Below are 21395 nucleotides of genomic sequence, written 5' to 3' on the forward strand. Positions count from 1 at the left end.
GACCAGACCAGACACAGCAGAACCCGAACTCTCATTCTCTCTCACTCACTCAACTCGATCCGCCCGACCGTCCAATCCAAGTCCAATTCCAATATAAGACGATCTAGATCTATTCTTTCCATAAAGTACTTAAATAATTATGTTCGTCTATACTATATAAAGATAAATTTAATAGTTCCTCTATTAGTGATTTTTTTTTTTAGATATAATTAATTGTACAATAATAAGGCAGATAGTAGTTCCATCAGCATAGGTAAACAAATCATTCAACTTTCTCAGACCATTGTATGTTTTCAGCTACAATGAGTTTACCTAAAAATATATAGTTTTGTCTACGCAAGTGGCATTTTAGTGAATATCCCCCATATATGAATAACCTATTACCATACAGACATCTAATCTATATGGACCAGCTGTAGCCAATTTTTTGTTAAAAGATACTGTACGTAGTTGAGTGAGACAGTCACAGAATACGCTAGTGACTAAAACTCTTTTGGTCTTAATTTTTTGTTGATGGGTCAGAAATTATTTTGATAACATTCGTTAATTAAACCATAGATAAAACATACTCCCTTAGGAACTAAGGCCGGACGCACACAGATCAAGCATTTCACCTGAAGCAAGTGTTGCGAGGCAAAATGTTTCGCTGGGTACGAGCGCCCCATGTATTTCAATGGGACGCCGCACACACGCCGCACACTGATCAAGCAAACGTTGCGAGGCACCTCGCAACGCCTTGAAACATTTGAGCAGTTGCTCGACGAATGGATCCCATACAGCACGATGTTTGATGTTTCAAGGAGCAAAACGTTCTGCGCATGCGCCAAATCCCTTCTAGCTAGTAAAGCTTTGTGGCTTTCAAAATTCAATTGACCGTTTGTTGTTTAAACAATAACTCTTCTTTAAAAAATTAATTTAGAAGTTGCGTTAAAACTTAACAATTATATTTTGAATTTATAATGAACAATACTGTTGTTTAATTTTTCTTGCTACCATTTTGTTAGTCATGCAAAGTAGTAAAATAATTAAGAAATTACCAAGGTTACTCAGTTCATTAATCATTATTTACATAACTATCACGAAACTATCTAATAATAATTTCTTACGGTATTTAAACCCCTTCCTATAATATAGTATAGCAATTATTCGACAATGATTGTAAAATTTCCCTAGATCTGATTTAATTTCTGAGAGGAAAGCTGTCTATTAACAGATTGATTGGGCGAACCCAAGGTTGTCTTTATATTTAGTCCAGCATTTTGCAAAAACTGACATACAGCAATAATAGTTGACTTCCTCGTCACATAAAAACAATACTGTAGTATAAGACCAGTAAACATGTACATTTGAAAGGGGACTATGTGTCATACCGCATGAATGTCTTCTTATAATGCATTTGGAAGTTGCATGAAGTAGGTATAAAGTTGGAAATTTAAAGCGCTACATTTAGACCCGGAGACCCCAGTTAACATAAAACTTTACAAATAACTACAAAATTAGATTATGTTACAATACAAGTGAATTAGAATCCCATTTATAAAATTCACTCACTTGTAATAGGAATTTAATAAATACCCCCGCCGCAGCAAACCTGCAGACTAAGTGAATTTCCATTTGACTGATTCGATTTACACTGAAATGTCTACTGTACTTAAAAAATAAAGCTACACAGATCCTCTCACACCATTCTACACTCATCCTCCACTCATATTTGGGTTAAAATACACACATAAGTGGCGTCCCCATCTTAATGATTGATAATTGATAACATAATATGTAATTCTAATATTTATTTTTCTTAATTTTGCTTGAAACCAAATGCTGAATCATGCTTGAACCCCCCCCCCGCACACTGTAGAAGCAAATAAACAAAACGCTTCAAGCAAATCGTTGTGCAACATTTTGCTTCAGGTGAAATGCTGGATCATTGTGCGCCCAGCCATAGGCCCCTTTTATTCACCGCGGTTGCCCGCCACCGGGGCATGAATAAAAGGGGCCTTAGGGACTATGTTTTATCTATGCACGAACGCTATGCCGCTGGAAACACATCGTCTCGTTACGGTAATCGTGTTGCCTCAAGAGAAAGAGATATGACGTCACCACACTGTAGCCATAGTCGCTCCCGTGTGGCCATCCGCTCCTAAGATGTATCGAGTATCCATGCATCTTGATCCGCTCCACCGTCGGTTATTTTATTTTCGGTTTCGAGTTTGTTCGAGTTCAGTCCAGTCACTCAGTTCTGTGCAGTACAGTCAGCTCAGCAGCTCGAGCAGCGCAACTGACAGTGTTGACTGTCGAGTCCGAGTCCGAGACTCCGACCGATCCGAATTCCGAATCCCAGTGTCGTACGTAGCCTAGAACTAGAAGTTACTTAAAGTTGTCTGTAAAATGGCCGCTTCCTGTGTTGATAGTGATAATTTTGATATGGACGCAGAATCATTAGAACCCTCCCTTCAAAATGTCATTGATCAGAATTCATTGAAGTGGATATTTGTTGGTGGTAAAGGTGGTGTTGGAAAAACAACTTGCAGGTTAGATTTAGTTGATGACCCTTTTGTTTACACTCTAGGCCTAACCTAACTTTGAGCAACATAATGTCACAAAATTATTGCAAATGTCACAAATTTTCAGTACATTCCAAATTCACTTAACGCGCACTATTTAAGCTTAACTTTTCCTATCAATAATCCCATAAATAGACTACCTTGAAGTATTTCATAGTTAGTGCTAGTAAGAGCATGTTTAAGTTGAGTGCTTTTCTAGAGACTTATTCTAGCCTTCTACCTTACTCTACAATTATTACCATGTAGGTTTAATGCCAACCTTTTGTCTAGTCTAAAACATCACAATTTTATTATCAGATTATAGAAATAGTATTGGTGTCAAGGAGAAATCATCCACAGGATTTCATCTCTCACAGATAACTTAACCTTTAAAATTTGTGCAATATGCTTTTTTTATATAAATATGCTTTACAATAGGCCTACTGTAGCCTATTTTCATTCTATTTATTATCTCCATGGCATTCACTAAGCTTAAAAGTTAGGCTACTACTCCACTAGACCTTTTAACCACTAATCAACTTTACTAAGTTAATTCTTTTATCCCTTTATTTTATGTACTGTACCGGTATGAGTTTCAATAATTATGTGCAGGCTAGATGACAGACATTTTGCCAGGTCTACTTGGACAAAACTATGTAGAAATGTATATAATCTTGGTATAGCTTGTGTAGGCCACTTAATATCCTATGATTATTGTTGTAGCCTAAGACTTAACACCGATGATCAAAAAATGGTGCAATTTCCTTGAACAAGATTAAGAGTTCAAGTGCAACATTTAAACTTGTTGAGTAACTTAACTTGTCCTTTGGTAACTTAACCACACTTTTATTAATTCCCACTTTCAGCTGTAGTCTGGCTGTTCAGCTATCAAAGGTGAGAGAAAGTGTTCTTATCATATCTACCGATCCTGCTCACAACATCTCCGATGCTTTTGATCAGAAGTTCTCCAAGGTTCCTACCAAAGTAAAGGGATTCAACAATTTATCTGCTATGGTAATTTAATATTTTACACTTGAAGATAGTATTTTAATGAGTAACTTTTATGTAGTTTACACTCAATTGCCTCACACTTAATGATGTGACATTCAAGGTAAATCGAAGTTACACTAACGTGTCATCAGCCAACTGGATTTGATTCCTGTTGTGGCAGGTGTCACACATCTTTCTGAATACGAGGCATGTTGTTTAAGTAGGTTTACCGATACCTTTTTTAAACATTACAGTATATAATCTTCTTTTCTGCATAATATTCGCCAATATTAGCAGGTAGGGTAATTATTTATTTAGTATAGGTGGCTCACAGCAAATTTTTAATTTTTATAACCTACTTTAGGCTATAGCTATTTAATCTTACCTCCTGAGTCCAACATACCATTATTTTTCACAGCAGATGAATATTACTAAAGATATAGCTGTTAAATGTACAATGTTTAAATAAACAAGGTATAAAAGACAAACAAAATTTAGGCTAACTTAGGTCTACAAGTGGAATCACAATATAAGAAGTTAATCCTCATAGGAAACCAGCTAAAATAGGATTATGTAGTAAAATGGTGCCGTTCTAACATATAACCTAACTGAACCAAACTTCTAAAACGTCAGCAAACTCCGTTTTAGTTTAATGAATTGAGTTGCTGGTTCTGTTACCTATAGACCTTATATAAACACTCCAAAACACTATTTGTAGTATTTTAAAGTGTTTTTACCAGGGTTTTAATTCTACAAAAACAGTCTTTAGTTTAAACCAACATCTCGATTCATTATGACCTAAACTTTACCTTACTAATCTAACCTAACTTAAAAACACTTAATACAGCCCCGAATTTGCATAAAGCTCGACCGACCATCCTGACATGCTTTATAAGAACTAAGTTTAAGTTACATACAATTAGTCTCAGTCTTTCATTTCATCCCTCTTGTAAATGTCATCCTTGCTACCTTGTTTATTCAAAAATTGTATATTTAAACAGCAATATATTCAGTATTATTAATTTACTTTGACAAATAATTGTATATTTGGATTCTGGAGGTAAAAAACTAATGTAAGATATCAAAATAAAAAAATTCTTTGGAGGCACCTGTTGTAAATAATTTACTAGTAGCACTTGGCATAACGTTGTACCAGTTTTCAAAGACCATACTCATAGAAGTCTGCCGCCTGACTTGTTAACCACTGCATCACAACTGTTTTGACTTTGTCCACTCCAATGTTGAATTGAAACCAGTTGCAATACTGCAATGATTCGGATCACATGAGTGTCTCAGGTATTTACACCAATTTTTATAGTTCGGCCGTGTAGAAAGCGACCTCCTCCAGCATTGGTTTAGCATTAGCGCGCAGGTCGTTTTCTAAGCGGCCGAACTATAGTGCCTGTTTTCATTTACACAGTTTTAGAATACACAAGTTTTGTGGCATTGGTCTAGAACAAATTTTCATGGTTACAGGAAATTGACCCAAACGTAGGATTCACAGAACTACCCGAGGAGTATTTTGATGGAGAAAACGATCCAATGAGACTTAGCAAGGGAGTAATGCAAGAGATAATCGGAGCTTTTCCAGGCATTGATGAAGCTATGAGCTACGCAGAAGTCATGAAGTTGGTATTCCTTTAACTTAATTAGTCCTACCTACCATTTAGTTATAAGTCAAATGGGCTAACTTCCTAATACTTGATATGAATTTGTTTAATAATTTGTGAAATTACTTAATTTGATAAAAATTTCAATTTCAATTTGGAACACAATATTGTATATTGAAGGATACGGTACTTTTATTTATATAATTTAAAGACATTAAAATACTTCAATCTAATTGATGGCAAATAATAAGAAAAACAAAATTGTATTATGCTTGTTTATAAGCTAGTCACAACCCCAGTTTCAGTAATCTAGTTTTGCCCTTAATATGAATGTCACCTTAGGCTTGTGAAGGGGATGAACTTTTCTGTGGTGGTGTTTGATACGGCACCCACAGGTCACACTCTGCGACTCCTATCCTTCCCTCAGGTCGTGGAGAAGGGGCTCGGCAAACTACTGCGACTCAAGATGAAGATCAGTCCTTTCATAAATCAAGTCAGTGGAGAGAACTTTTATCATCTTTTCTATTTACAATATTTTAATATTTTACTGCGTTATGCTTTGACAATCTCTTTGTTTTCATTCGATTTAATCTTACAAGCTTCTGATATAATTTATCTTTACACACACCGTTTAGCTCAATTCTTGTGAAAGAGAAAAGAGCTAACAACACTTGTTGCACATTGGCTGTTTACATTTGCTTAAGGTTTGTTCATGTTTTGTATTTTAACGACATCGCTGAATCTCTAAAGCTTTTAAGGATGGGATATTTATGCCGAAATGGGCTGTAGCACAAGTTGCAACTGTTTAGCATTTGACAAAAGTAAAATCTGGTTTAGTAGTAAATCCCTTTTTGGTATTTAGCTATTTGAACTTATTTTTTACGATATTTGCTCTTTTCAAATTTGTTATAAATTTGATAAATGTTGATAGGCAAAAAAACATTCTTTGTTAATTAACTCGTCTATTTCTAAATTCAGCAATATTTTTTATTTGATTAAATGTTTGCTGCAGATTAGTTCTTTGCTGGGCATTACAGACTTCAATGCAGATTCATTCTCCAATAAGATGGAAGATATGTTGGCGATTATTCGGCAAGTGAATGAACAGTTCAGAAATCCTGTAAGTAGTTTGGCACCTCAAAGACCTCACTTGTGTCATTCTCCTGCCTATAAATGATTTTCACTCATAGATCTATCTAACTTATCTTGCTAATATTTCTCTGAGTATATTGTACAGCTTTAGTCATACTACACGTTTTCCAAAGTAAGTACTCTTAGTTAATCACTTTATTAAGACAGCAGTGTTTACTGTTTATTGTGTGTGAATTTTAAGCTGAATATGAATGCAGGATTGCTCTGTAGAATAGAGTGAAGTGTTTAGTGTAGCTTTTTACAGACTAAGACCAGCTGTTTATTCAGCCAGGAAACGCCAAATTTCAAAGACATCAGCTGGGTCCAGTTGTGAACTATCAAGAAGCTATGGACTTGGTAGCTGCTATTGTCAATCAGCTGTTAAATATTTTCATATCTTCGTTTTTAAATTTCCACAAAGGAAGAGTAAATAAATAAAAAGGTCTTTATTAGCAAGTTCTTTTTTTTCAGAAGAATACATTCTGTTTTTCAAAACAACTCTTGTCCTTAATCTTAATAAACTACACATATAAAATAATCTACTTAAATAATCTATGAAAACAATCCATACTAACAATCTATAAAAAAATTTTTGACAAACATTACTTTAACATGACCAGAATTTTCGATACAAAACAAATTTGAAATGATAAAAAAAATACATTTACTTGAATTACTAATTAATTTGCTACAGAAATATTCTTTCAATTTTTTTTTAAATGTGTTCAGAATGTTGGTCCCCTTTACCTGATCAGGGAGAGCATTATACAAGCACGCCTCCCCACTTCATATCTGACTCTAGGAAAGTGCAACAACTTTTGCTGCGGGCAGAGACATCTTGGCGGGAGAGTAGTCTCTCACACAGGTACTCAGGCTGGCCAAGCACTATAGCTTTATGTATCAGGCTGCAGGTTAGGTATATACAAATATCTTTAATTGGCATAATGTGTGCAGCGTTTCTGTAGGGGGGTTATGTGATCTCTTCTCCTACAGTTATAAATAAATCTAATTGATACGTTTTGTAGTCATTGGATTTTATTTAGGTCACCTTTTGTAATGCTATTTCCGTAAGCGGGAGGACAATAATCAAATACTGACAATACCAAGGCCCTTACTAGTTTTATTTTGGCGCTCTCAGGTAAAATCCCTTTCAATCTATATAGACCTCGCAGCCGGCCAAGGGCTCGCCGACACATGAGGGTTTCATAGTCTGTCAGCGTCAGGTCTTCATCAAGAGTCACTCCAAGCATTTTTAATTTCTTGCATATCAGTGTTTCTAATGTTGTGTAATTAGCGTCTGGTGGCCTATTCATTACGCAGATTCCAAGTTTTATTCTTTAATTGTGAACTGTGACAGAGATGTACTCAAGCTGAGAATCAACGTTTTTTAGCCTGTTTTCAACATACTTCAGTGGCGGCGATAGCGGGCCTGAAGACGACAATGACGTGTTTTGCTGCTAGATAAATCTAGAATTTTGCCGCTATTGTGGAAAAAATGATTTCCCCGTCACCACAGGTCGCAGGAGATATTAGGAATTGGGCTGTCAACGCGGGAGACGATGATGTTGTTATCCAAAGATGTCATAGGTTTGGTTGCAATCACGGTAGACTATGATTATAAATGTTTCTTCCATTACTACGGGAAGTATTCACGATTTTCCACGATCATGGAGTACGATGATGACGCCTCGGTGCCTCGGGAGATGCCATGCCAAGCTAAAGTGTAAGTTTAGGCAGCAATACATGTGACAATGTTTTTAAAGATTATTGGGAGCGGGGCCTGGCGAACTAACTCGCGCGGGGGGGGGGGGCGAGCTCTTATCGCCGCCACTGACATACTGCAAAGACTTTTTTATGTACAAAGTCACTCTCCCTCCAGTTCTGCTTTTAGCGAGTGTTTTACTATTCCTATCACATCTAAGTAGAAAGTAGCCAGGAGTATTCATGTTCTCAGTTCTGACGTTTCTCTTGATAGGAACTTAACGGAAATTTACCGACCGTTGAGAATGAATAAGTAAATAAAAGGAACAGATGAGTTTTTTGAGGCTTGGCCCAAGAATTGACAAGGTGTGGCTGACACTCACAATAATTTTGTCTATAAGCTGATCTCGTGTTTAACTTTGTTTGACAGGAGCAGACGACGTTTGTGTGTGTCTGCATTGCTGAGTTCCTCTCCCTCTATGAGACGGAGAGACTTGTTCAGGAATTGACCAAGTGTGGCATTGACACTCACAATATTGTTGTCAATCAGCTGTTATTCCCCAGCAAGGACCAAGTGTGTAAGATGTGTGCTGCGAGATATAAAGTTCAGGGAAAATACTTGGACCAGGTAATTAATACCTACCTAATAATAATGTTTTGTATAGTTTCTATTCTGTATTTTTGTGTATTTAAAAAACTGGCTCAAAAATAATCTAGGGCTTGATGGATATTTTGAATTGCTATATGCAATTTTGCATTTTTAGGGTCAAAAATGGGAAAAATCAATTTTTACCCTATTAAACCACCAAAAACCCCACCCCCCTGTTCCGTTTTTGCTGGTTCGCGAACTTGTTCTACGTAGATTTACTTGTTTGTACCAAATTTCATCGAAATCAGATCATTTTTGCTTGAGTTATCACGCTAACGGACACATATTAAATATACATATATAATAATTTGAACAGAGGGTATTTTCGGGCTCTAGGGACCTCAAACGAAAAAGTAATGGGTCTAGGTCTTACCGTGAGACCTACAGTACTTAAAGCTTATTCCCCATATGGGAAATTTGCTAAAACAGGGATACAAGATCACATTGCCATCTACTTCCACTAATTTCTTTTCTAAAACCTATATTTAACGATGGATCAGATTGGTTCTGAATTACATCATCATGTATTCTAACCTAACATTACCTCTTCCTAACAGATCGCAGACTTATACGAAGATTTCCACGTGACCAAGCTGCCGTTGTTAGATCATGAAGTTCGAGGAGCGCCCCAAGTTTTGGAATTTTCCCAACATCTCGTTAAACCATTTGTTCCACCGCCACAATGATGATCAGTTTTGTATCTGTGATTTTTTTCAGACCTCTATTTTTCATTCACCATTTTACGGAGTACTTTTGTTTTGTTGAATGTGCTATATATTTTTTTATTTCCACTTTTTCCATTCAGTTGATCTTGCGTGGATTTTTTCTGTGAGCTAATGGTCTCAAAGTTTTGTTTGTATTGTATTATTTGGTTGTGAAACAAGCTTGTTAACTATTTGTAAATACATAACATTTATATTCATTTGTGTTGTATTACACCCTAAATGTGTCTATTTAGTGTTATTTCACTCCTTTTCCTAAAAATGAGAGATTAAGATTCTCGTGAATAGAAACGTTACCATAGTCTTTGAAATTATAATTATAACTGAACTTAGCTAAAAACACCATTTACTTAGTGGGATTGTTGGTTTGGAATGATATAAAATTTTCATCATCGAAATCCAATTCGTAACATTTTACAAATTCGTAAAATAAAATAAAATTAAAACTTTTAACATATCCTATGTCATGTTGGTTGTATTTAAGTGAATTGTGAATGAGCACACTTTAAACGGAGAAGAAAACAAACCTATTTATTTAAAAAAACAAGACAAGTTTCCCACTATTGCTAGGAATTCTTTTGATCAAGGTTTGACTGTATAATATGGCTTATGACAAAGGCATTTCCGTAACATTTGTTGTTAACTTTTTGTCCAACATTGAACATTTTACTACCAATACAGGAAACAATTTAGAGTTCTATCCTTTGGGATTTACAGCTTCAGGTGGGCTCCAACCATCGGGATTTGAATCAACGGACACAAATGTTCAGCAAATTATTACTTCAATCCTCTGTATCTAGTATGTCAAATGAGGATGTTCAGGAAAACATTTTGGATTCCACCGCCGAAAGTGAGCTCGGCCACGAGGTGATACACAGTGGGAGGTTCTTGTTGTAATTTAAGGGCTGAACTTCTAACCAAGTTTTCATTTTGGTGCACAAGTGAAAGCCACTTGGAGATAGGTAGGGTGAGTGAAAGAAAATCTCCCATTTTCATGATTGAAGGAGACAGTGAGTGCGTTTTGACTTGTGGCGTCAGGCCATGACATGCAAATCGACGTCAACTTAAGTTCAGCTATTTTGAAACTGAATGATCCATTTCTGAAAAAAAACTTGTATTTATTTGGTTGTTCCGTACACTTCAAATTCTTGACAATATATTTATATAAGGTTTTTTTAGATGTATGGCCAACAAAAACTGTGTAACAGACCGCATCTCACAACTCGTAGGATTTTCATCATCATCACACTTCTCAAACTTTTTTATTGCAGCACAATTATTACACTTCCACTGTTACAATTGGATAGTCATTGAGTAGGCAAACACATCTGTACTAGGAATTACCCGACCAGCCCACCTGTGTTGGAAACGTTCCTTACGTTCTGAACAGCCCTCAAAGTTAGGTTTAACTGATGACTTTTATGTAAAAAGTGTTGTTATTGTAATTAATGGGTGTTTAATTTTTATTAATTAGTGTTAGAAGTTGTTAGTTATATAGTAAATGGTATTATATACAGCAAGTGATATAGTTTGAATCAGCTAACAGCTGTTATATATTTTATTCTTTGTACTTTATATTTCATTGCTAAGATTCAATTATGATTTAAATGCTTATTGTTGTGAGTTCAATTGTAAATAAAGGTGTTGAAAGTAATAGCTCTCTGTTTTAACGTTTTTAAAGCTTTTACCAACAAAAATAGAATTTGAATTCCAACAGTTTTAAATAAAGGAGACACATTTTAGCAACAGTAAGGGCGGATTTCTGAATCAAGATTTATAAGTCAAGGACTAGGCTAGTCATGGACTAAAAATTCACTTTCTGAGTCAAGGATTAAGGACACACAGACTAATTTAACGCGGGGACTTAGTTTAGTCAGAGATTAAAAGAGCACATGATTTTCAAGGGAAATGTAGGGTAATTTGTGTCAACACTTGAGTTTTTTAAAAATCCATACCTATCCTTGAATTCATCCTCACTTAACACGTTCGCTGCTGAGCGCTAGATGCCGGGACGGCGCCAGTTGCTGAACTAACGCTCGGCCGCTGCGTGACATTGCCACCGATACACTGAATTACAGTAAAAACAACAGTAGTTATACTGGATGGCAATGTTCTGCAATAATACTGGCATTTGATATAGTACTAAGTGATTCTGATGGATAGCAGCACTACCCAGGTTACAGTCGGTAAAGTAGTGTCGCTATCTAGCAGGAAAGAGGTAAAACAAAGCCCTGTTCCAAACAACCCTGGTGGTGATTTGGGAAACTATATTTTTTATTGTCAGAAAAGTACGTCCCCACGAGCTGCAAAGAAATATAGAACGCTTGTGACGTGCTGGCTTATCCATAGCAACGTTAAACAACAATAAACGGTGACGTTCTGGAACGTTCTTAGCTCCTGGCGCCGTGGCCCGGCTGACGTTCCGGAACGTCCGTAGCAGCGAACGTGTTAAAGGTTGATTCACACACATCAGTTCAGTTAAAGTTCCGTTAGAGTCCAGTCACGGTTCAGTCTCAGTTGCATCCGCAATTTTTCAGTCAACCTGTCAGTCATTTGGTTTCAGTCACTCTTCCGTCACTTTATTTACAGTTTTGTTATAATCAAAAATGTTTAATTAAATAAAACACAATATTCTATCAAATTATCATCGTCTGTCTTGTTGGTTGTTACAAACATTACTTAAAATAAAAACTCGGATCATTTAAATAAAAAAAGTACTATTTTCTAACCTCAAACATGTCCGCCAGGCGTCCAAACAATCCAAAAATATCGGAGAAAAGAAATCTAAAATCGACTGACGGATGCCGGCAGAGGGACTGGCGGAACTGCAGCGGATGAGTGTAGATAGCGCAATGGAAAATCCGTTAAAGAATATTTTTGTTAACTGTGACGTGCCTGAAATGACTGGACTGCGACGTATCGTAACTGATGTGTGTGAATTGACCTTAAGTCATCAAAGGAATTATTTTCCCGCTCACGACGAATTCGCGGCCCTGGTAAAAATCATGATAATCAATGTAATCTATATGCACCTTCAACTTTAACTCACAAAAATGGTTTAAGGGAAAAGTGGACGACTAAAATTAATCCTACGCCTATACAGGATTAAAATCTAGCATGTTTTAATCCGTGGACTAAAGCATAATTTCTTTAGTTCAGACTTAAATACTAGTTCTTGATTATGATTAGTCACTGACTTATAAAGTACTCGAATAAAAAAGCTACTGACTATCTTCTATACAGGGTGGCTGAAAAGTAACTTGCACCCCCCCTTAACTTTTCAACCATTTGAGATATTTGAAATCGGTTTGCGGCAACCTTCTTAGATATGAGGGGCTACAATAATTATGATCAATTTTGAAAAATTTTCCCTTAGGGGTAGCGGGTAGCTCAAGATTTTCAAACAGCAAGTATAGTCAAGTTTGGTATCATTTTGTAGGTCTTGACAAAACATAACAATTAACATAAAGAAAATAGAAATCAGACCATTAATAACAAAATGGCAGCTAAAAATGATTGAGACAATAGTTATTTAAAGTAATTTTGAACTGCCATTTTGTTATTAATGGTCTGATTTCTATTTTCTTTATGTTAATTGTTATGTTTTGTCAAGACCTACAAAATGATACCAAACTCGACTATACTTGCTGTTTGAAAATTTTGAGGCTACCCCCTCCCTACCCCTCTATCCCTAAGGGCAAAATTTTCAAAACCTACCATAATTATTGTCGCTCTTCATATCCAAACGAGTTGCCGCAAACCGATTTCAAATAACTCGAATAGTTAAAAAGTTAAAGAGGGTGCAAGTTAATTTTTTTGCCACCCTCATGGTTATTTGGATTTGAAACGTTTTATGGCGCCATTTTGTTATTAGTGAGCTGATTTTGGTTTTCTTTATGTCAATGTTTATGTTTCGTCAAGACCTGTAAAATGATACCAAACTCGACTATACTTGTCATTTGAAAATGTTGAGCTAACCCCTACCACCACTACCCCTAAGGGCAAAATTTTTAAAATTGACCATAATTATTGTAGCCCTTCATATCTAAGAAGGTTGCCGCAAACCGATTTCAAATATCTCAAATGGTTGAAAAGTTAAGGGGGGGTGCATGTTACTTTTCAGCCACCCTGTATATTAATAGGCAAGCATGTTTCTTTAAAACCTTTATTCTCAGCTTGTGTGCATCGCAAGGAAAATCTACCCATACTGTTAGAAATATATTTTCCTGTAGAAGTGCAGAATCCCTTTATAAATTAAAATAGGCTCAAAAATAAGCACAAAAAATTACTTTTAAATTTTAAAATGGGCCTTATGGGTCCATCCTGGTGACAAAATAACAACGAAATATAAACAGAAAATCAAAACAAATGGAAGATAATATTCCAATGACTTACAGTAAGGGGTGAAAATAGAGAAGTCACATTACACAATTTTTGGTCGAGTTTTCGACCACTGGACGACCTCTAGTCTATATAAAGCTGGGTAAAAAAATGAACACTCTTCATAGTCATATTTATTGCTCTAAGCACTAAATAATTCTTGGATAAAATTCACTTTTTTACATAAACAGAAAAACATTAATTGTTAAATACAAGTTGTTTTTTTACTGTGGAACTCAGAACCACGAAGTATATTGTTTTTGCAAGTTTGACATGGAAACCCTAATATGTTTGATAATAATTTTTAAATTTAGTAAAATAACATGAAATGCATGGCAAGTACTTAAAAAAATAACTTACTTCACATTCTGGGCAGTAACATGCCTCTAGGGGTGCTACAATAGTTATCCAGGCTGAAGTAGCTAGGGGTAGGCTATAACCCTAACCCCACAAGTGAAAAAACATGCCTCTTCAAAAGGAAAAACTAGTAGAGTGTCTTTAATCTGCTCTACGGAGCATACTTTTCGCTTATATACACAGAGTGCCAGAATTCCTGATTCTACGCTTGAATATGGTGACTCATCGATGCAGACCATACCTGCAAAATGTGTTATAAAATACAGTTATCTTATGAGTAGTAGGTAAATGTATAAAACAGAAACAGCATTAGACCTTTTCAAATACAAAAGTATATACAGTACTCGATTTGTGACAGATTGGCGTTCCTCTCTTTTGGAAAGATAAAAATAATGGCTTAAATAGGTACATAATGGCTTAAATAGGCTTAAATAATCACATTAAATAGGTTACCCAAACATAATTTTTTTGCAAATTTCAGCTGATCTGGTTTGAGGATTCTCAGTCGGCCAGCTGAATGTCTGCCAAAAACATCATGAGGATAATCGATAATAATTTTTGTTGACTGAATCAATATTCGACTCAATCTTTTTCATGGTAGGGTTGAAATTTTTTTACAATGATGCAAGAGTTTCAATACACATGTAACAGTAATTAGAGGTTACTATACATGATTTCAAATCTTATTTGATGAGGAAGTTTTTGATAGTATTTGACTGGGACGGTGGCGTCGTCCTGTAATCCAGCTACTATGAGGTCACGAATTGTGGATATTTATATTTTGGCTTTGGTTGGTTATCAAGTCAATCTTTGACTATTGCTAAACAAAATAGCACAAATAGCCTGTATAATAGGAAAGCCCTTAGATTTACTGAATACATACTGTGCTTCCAATTTGCAGCTATTCAACCAAAAGTTTGGCTTTTCTACCTTAGAAAACGTTATCTAATTCAAGTGTTTGGTTTGGATGGTTTAAATCTATTACTATTACTGGTCCTTTTTGGCATTTGAACTATCTACAGGGTGTCCCGGAACTGTCTACCAATATTTTAGGGCATTGTTCCTGGGTAAGAATTAACAGTGTTGGGGAAGCTACTTTTAAAATGTAGCTAGCTACAACTACTGCTACATTTCCAAAAAAGTAGCTTAGCTACAGCTACAGCTACAGTTCCGAAAAAGTAGCTAGCTACAACTACAGCTACAATGAAATGTAGCTACAGCTACAATTTTAGCTACTTTCCCAAAGACGTTACTTTTTATTCCACGCACATTAGGTAAATGTAAAATTAATTGCAACAACATTTTTATTGAACAAACATTTAAACAAGAAATGTCAGTATTGTATCTAACATTACTTAGAAAACAAATTATTCCTAGATTTTATTAAATTTGTTGGCATTATAAACCTAACATTACAAAAACAGCATCAAATAGTTGGGTGTCCCGTCATATTTAGTACTTATTTTTTAATATTGCATTATTTTTAAGCATCTTATATGTAAATTTCATTAAGTTCAAAGGACATACAACCAAACTATATTTTAAAAGCTCATTTTATTTCTTTAATATAGATTCATTTATATATGTCTTATATCAACAATTAAGACCACTTAAACTGTAAAACGATGATTTAAAAATACTTTTTTGTGTTACCGAGCCTAGCCTATTGAAATTGGAGTGTTTTTTCTTTCTTTACTTTAAATGTTAAAAACGACATTGCTATAACTTTTAACCATATTGATAAGTTACTTGTTCTATGAATAACACTTTTCAATGTCAAGAAATCGTCCTTTATTGTCATTATGCATAGGGCAAATTGTGCTTCAACCTAGTTGGTACAAAAAACAGTATTCAGCAACTTATCCTGAAATCGGCTTTTAATTTAAACATGTTGAAATTTGTAAAGTAAAAATAACATGTAGGCCTACTTGGCAATGTAACAAGTCGGCTATAGTAGCTTTGTTCTTGCCAGGACTAAACAGATACATTCCTAATAATTAAACTTGGTATTCGTCATTAAACCATAGCATAGCCTAGGAATAGAGCTGTTAGCAGGAGCAAACTATGCTATTTTTTAAATGTAAGTTTCATGTTATATGGAGATTTTTTCGTTACTATTATCATGTAGTCTAGGCATATTTTAAATCTCATCAGGTAATTTCCTCTTTGTTAATTTAGTAAACCTTTGAAAAATCTTTGTAATCTAACCAAGGAAGGGCTTGTGACGATGAACCACAATCAACAGCTGAAGCAAAGGTTGATAGACCAGCTTTCTCATTAGTTTAAGGTTTAGTGTTGGTTTCCATTAAAACCCTAGTTAAAACACTATCAATATAACAAAGAAACTAAATTGATTACTAATTTCCCTGTCAATCACTTGCAAGCATTCAATAGCTTGTCTTGTCACTGGTACCGGTAACGTTTAAACGTCGTCTGCATCTAGCGATTTTATTTTATCTGACAGTAATCATAGAGTAGTAAATTAAGGAAATGAAAGCTAAAAATGTGGATAACACTTATTTAATGGCCTCCATGTCCACACAACTTTGTAATAGGGAATGAAACGGCTGCAACCAGCTGTATGAAGCCAAGAAAGTAGGCCTAATTGTTTTGGAAATCTCAGTTTGAAAGATGTTGTTTCACGTAAGGTTGAGGTTATGGTAAAAATCACTATCTCAAACAATGTTAATGTAGCGAGAAAAGTAGCTAAAATTCCGCTACAACTACTTTAAAAATGTAGCTAGCTACAGGTAAAGCTACAAAATCTTAAAAGTAGCGACGCTACAGCTAACGCTACTAAAAAAGTAGCGCGCTACTGTAGCGTCGCTACTTGTAGCGCGCTACTTCCCAACACTGGGTAAGAAATATACAATATTTTTAAATTGTCCGGAAGTCCTTAGTTACTCACACAGCCGCCATTTTGTTTTTTCACTTATTAATTTTTTTGGAAAAGTGGTTAAACATACGAAATTAAAACTTCGCACAAACATTTATGGCAACTAGACAAAGCTAAAAAAAATTATGACAGTTTTCCAAATTCATAAAACAAAATGGCGGTCATTTAAAATTTTGTTTCTTAAATAACTCAAAAACGGTTGATTTTAGAAAAAAATTACAAGAATTACTTTTTTAAGGCAATTCAATTACAAATCGGCACCTTATTTTTTAAGATTGGACGGATATGGCATGTTTAGTGATACGTGCACGCATGCCTCAGCATGCACTGCAACTACTAGGTTACGTATCTCAACATGTGTTGCAATTAGCGGTCACGTATCACTTCACTTTATGAATTTGGAAAATTATTTTTTGTGTAGCTTTGTCTAGTTCTCATAAATGTTTGTGCAACGTTTTAATTTTGTATGTTTAACCACTTTTGAAAAAAAAATGTAATAAGTAAAAAAAACAAAATTACAGCAGTGTGAGTAACTAAGGACTTCCGGACAATAAATATGATATTTAGATATGTTTCTTACCCAGGAACAATGCCCTAAAATATTAATAGAGATTTCCAGGACACCCTGTATGTTCCATTAGCCTTATCAAAAGGAAAGCAAATTGTTAGTGAAAAACAAAATATCCTAACCCTTATTATCCATACAAACTTAAAACAAGAGAATTATATTTTGTCAAAGAAATAACATTACATAATTCTAATCGATAATGCCATTTAGTGATAAAGAAGACCTTAATTATGAAAATTTACTTAAGTTCAATCGGGGATGTTCAGTTTTTGTTTGATGTCTTTAATTTTATTTTCAATTGTATTGTAGTACTTCATTTCCGTCAGTAACTTCTTAGCCAGTTCTACGTCGTCATTTTCAAAAGCCTTGGTTATATTGCTGAAACAGATATTGTTTGATAATTTTATGTGGGTAAGCATTTCTTATCAAACTTATAAAAGAAATGTAGTCTGCCTACTCACGTAATATTTTAAGGAAATACTCTTATGCTATGAGGTAATATGTGTCTAAATTATAATTCAATTTAAGATTGCTGTACCCTTTAAATGTTGACCAATTATTTTACCTGCAGTTTGTCGGCCTACATCTTTGCTCATATCAAAAAATGACCTTCATATTGAAAGGTAATGCCGCTTAAACTACTCTGACAATTCAAAACGAAACCATAGGCCTATGACTTGTCTCATTTACATTTCACGACTAATCTACAATAGAATTCAACAATCTTACCTGATAAGTAAATCTAGTTGTTCTTTATTGCTTTTGTAAATCTCATTTAGTTTCACTGGATCCTGTTGATTCTCTATTTCCTCATTCTTTTCCATAATTTCCATGAGAAACGATTTATCTATATCCGTTGTTCCTTCTTCAATTGACATGTTATTTAAACTTAGCATGTAGAGGCCACGCTCCAAAGGATTCAGGAGAGTTGAATATGCTTTGTTAACAATAGAGGAAAATTCTTCAGACAATTCTTGTTCCCTCTGAAAATAGTGACACTCTTGAGAGATAACAAAGAATTATACTTAGGTAGGTCAATATTGCAGTTGTAAGTAAATTATCAATCACTGAGTTGAGGACGCCACCTAGGTGCGTATTTTAACCTAAATATGAGTAAAGGAAGGGAGTTAGAATGGTATTAACTGATTGAACAGCCGTCCACGTATATTCACTCTTGATCATAGTTGATTTGTTACTGTTAAGCATGCACAACAATGTACTTTAACTATATTGGTTACCTATATCCATAAATGAATAAATAAATAAATAAATGGTGTGAGATGATCTGTGTAGCTTAGTTAACTGAAGATCAGCTATTTCATTATTTAAAGCCCAATGATCAGAAACATTTAGGGTAACATCATAAATTGCTGTTGATCTTAACTTAGTGGGGTCTGTCACATTAGAAGGAACTTAGTTTTAGTTGATTGGAGATATGTTTTGGGCCCAGGAGACTATTTTCTGGGGGAAAGTTTAGACAACATACAACAGTAGGGCCTACAGTAACTGTTAAACCACTCAAATTTAATAAACTGTCACAACAACTGTCATAACAAACACATATTAGGGCACATAACCTAATAGGTACAGGTTAACTTATATTAACTGATTTAGTAGGCTTCCCTGGCGGAACAGAAGTAGTGCTTGCAGAGCTGAACCTACATAGTAGGGTATTTTTAGTTGACACAGTCTATCCAGAAATTCTGATCAACAACGTTGCTGGAGGTATTTAACACGTTTGCTACTGCAATAGTACGAAATTTTTCATTCACATGAACCAGCGACGCACATATGCGACGGCCGGTTTCCACTCACAGACTGCCGTCGCATATTTGCGTCGGGGTTCTAACGTTATTAAAATGCTTATATCTTTGTAACGGTCTATTTGAGGGCACTGAATTCCCTGCAGTGGTCTACAGAGATGTCTGACGCACAACTGCGTCGCTTGGTCTATGGATATGATGATTGGTGACGTCATAATCATAGTTGAAAAAACTGGTCTTTACTTTTCTGCATCACTGTATGTATGTATGCTGCATTATCCTATGTAGCTTTTATATTTGTTCAGCTATAAACTGTTCTTGAATAATCTGTTTTGTTTACTTACTCTCACCTCAAAACACAAACAAAAATGAACTGTCGCATATATGCGACGTTTGGTATATTTCAAGAAAACTATGATAATTTTCACTATTGTCTTCGCTGTAGACCAGGCATCGCAAATATAAGACATTACAAAAGGTTATAAAAATTACAAAAAAACAAGAATGAATTATTTACAAACAATTGCAGCGTATTACAATGTAAATGATCAGTGTTTTACAGGTTTTCGCCCATGGTCTGTGTGTACTCTTAACCAAGTGACAGGCGGTCTATACGTAAGGTTCAAATGTATACCTCGGTCTGTGGCAATGACCGCGGCGTCGCATATATGCGATGCTCAGTAGTGAACGTTTTAAAATGTCTTTTCAAACACCAGAGTGATTGTAACTTGAACCTATCTAATGCATTATGAGATTAGAAATTGTCTTTGTAGGCCCTTTACCTTTATCTTTAACTTATACCTGCTGCGACGTCGTTGACCAGAATTTCTGGATAGACTGTGTCAAGGATAAACTAAAATAATATTTAATATTTACACTATTTACAATAGGCCTACTTGTTTGTTTTTAAAATTGTTTTATGAGTTAAACCATCTATGCTCCAAGGACTATTAATGTATTGATCTTAGTAGGTTAACTTATAGGCATATTGTTAATTTGGATAAGTTAGTTTGGTTAAGATTAGTTTTGTTGCTTTGCCTAGGCCTAGATAAGTTATAGGCATAGGCTATCACTAAATAACCATGAATGTTTAATAACTTACCGAACCTCTCTCTACTAATGCTGCAATTTATGATAGGCTTAATAAGTAAGCATATGAAAAATCCTTATCCTAGCCATCAATTTCAAAACAATACCGAAATGACTTGGCCTAACTTAAAACAAATTTTAAGAAGAAATATTAACTTAACTTAAGTTACTATTGATATTTTCTCACAATTAGGCCTAACTTAAAAGTTATTTAACGTGTAACCATTAAAAATATTAATAAATTACCTTCGGCTTGGCACTAAACTTGTCAGGATGTAACAGAGATTGTAGGTCACGAAACTTTTTCTTTAACTCCAATTGGTCTAAGCTGTACGATTTCTTGACACCTAATATATCAAAAAGATTTGCTTGACGATCGACTGGTTGAAGAGAATTGCAAGAGACACAAAATAGTTTATTTGAGCTATCTGTTAAAATGGCTTGACAGTTCCAGCAAGTAGGGTTGTTTGACATATATTGTAAATGCCTATTAGAAACATTAGGACTGTAAATATGCTTTTCTGTATACAAGTTACATGTACAATTTACATCCTTGTAAGTGATAAGTTTATTTAGAACCTGATCTTTCTTTAAAATGGGCCTAGACCAACTGAAGTAACTATTGGTAATAATGGGACGTTCTCTTTCTCCTTTTCCACAAAGAAATATGTGTTCAAACTGAGATGATATTCGATGACACTGTCTCCACTTGAACATTGTACCTTTCGTGAATTTCTTTTTATGACCCTTAATTGAAATCAATATAAATCAATAAACAATAACATTCTATAGTTTTGAAACTGGACACTAGCTATAAAGTATAAACACTAACTTGAATTGAAGGTTATGTTATGAAAACAAAGATTGTTTGACATTGAAATTTTCAAAAAGTGACTCCATTTTTCCTCTGCCAGTATTGGATAGATTAAATTGGCATGTCATGAAGCTGTACCGTACACTATAACTCATAAATGGATAGTAGCACGGCCGCCTTTA

The 21395-nt window shown here is 34.9% G+C and overlaps 2 protein-coding genes across 3 annotated transcripts; one reads left to right on the forward strand and one right to left on the reverse strand.

The window, feature by feature from the left end:
* Positions 1-2334: 2334 nt before the first annotated feature.
* Positions 2335-9546, forward strand: LOC128996206 (ATPase ASNA1 homolog). The gene is made up of 7 exons (XM_054421352.1): positions 2335-2531; positions 3410-3557; positions 5010-5161; positions 5486-5636; positions 6156-6263; positions 8406-8603; positions 9182-9546. The coding sequence occupies exons 1-7, from the start codon at positions 2389-2391 to the stop codon at positions 9308-9310; spliced, it is 1029 nt and encodes a 342-aa protein (XP_054277327.1). The 5' UTR covers positions 2335-2388; the 3' UTR covers positions 9311-9546.
* Positions 9547-13859: 4313 nt separating this feature from the next.
* On the reverse strand, positions 13860-21206 carry LOC128996520 (iron-sulfur cluster co-chaperone protein HscB). 2 transcript variants are annotated; one of them, XM_054421900.1, is made up of 4 exons: positions 20646-21206; positions 18277-18530; positions 17790-17925; positions 13860-14324 (listed from the first exon to the last, which is right to left on the reverse strand). In XM_054421900.1, the coding sequence occupies exons 1-3, from the start codon at positions 21114-21116 to the stop codon at positions 17796-17798; spliced, it is 855 nt and encodes a 284-aa protein (XP_054277875.1). In that variant the 5' UTR covers positions 21117-21206; the 3' UTR covers positions 13860-14324; positions 17790-17795. The 2 variants fall into 2 exon arrangements, with proteins under 2 accessions (XP_054277875.1, XP_054277876.1); XM_054421901.1 differs by lacking the exon at positions 17790-17925.
* Between the last annotated feature and the right edge of the window lie 189 nt (positions 21207-21395).

Source organism: Macrosteles quadrilineatus, unplaced genomic scaffold (assembly GCF_028750875.1).
Source record: "Macrosteles quadrilineatus isolate MER2022 unplaced genomic scaffold, UCM_ALF_1.0 Scaffold_6__1_contigs__length_79288215, whole genome shotgun sequence".
Lineage (NCBI taxonomy): Eukaryota > Metazoa > Arthropoda > Insecta > Hemiptera > Cicadellidae > Macrosteles > Macrosteles quadrilineatus.

What these genes read in the sequence shown, in the direction of transcription:
- LOC128996206 (XM_054421352.1), top strand. Translation starts at nt 2,389, where the DNA reads ATGGCCGCTTCCTGTGTTGATAGTGATAATTTTGATATGGACGCAGAA. An exon ending in GTTGGAAAAACAACTTGCAG is followed by an intron (nt 2,532 to 3,409) that starts GTTAGATTTAGT and finishes TCCCACTTTCAG; the next exon opens with CTGTAGTCTGGCTGTTCAGC. An exon ending in TCAGTCCTTTCATAAATCAA is followed by an intron (nt 5,637 to 6,155) that starts GTCAGTGGAGAG and finishes TGTTTGCTGCAG; the next exon opens with ATTAGTTCTTTGCTGGGCAT.
- LOC128996520 (XM_054421900.1), bottom strand. Translation starts at nt 21,116, where the DNA reads ATGTTCAAGTGGAGACAGTGTCATCGAATATCATCTCAGTTTGAACAC. An exon ending in AGTTTAGTGCCAAGCCGAAG is followed by an intron (nt 18,531 to 20,645) that starts GTAATTTATTAA and finishes CACTATTTTCAG; the next exon opens with AGGGAACAAGAATTGTCTGA. An exon ending in CAACTAGATTTACTTATCAG is followed by an intron (nt 17,926 to 18,276) that starts GTAAGATTGTTG and finishes TATCTGTTTCAG; the next exon opens with CAATATAACCAAGGCTTTTG.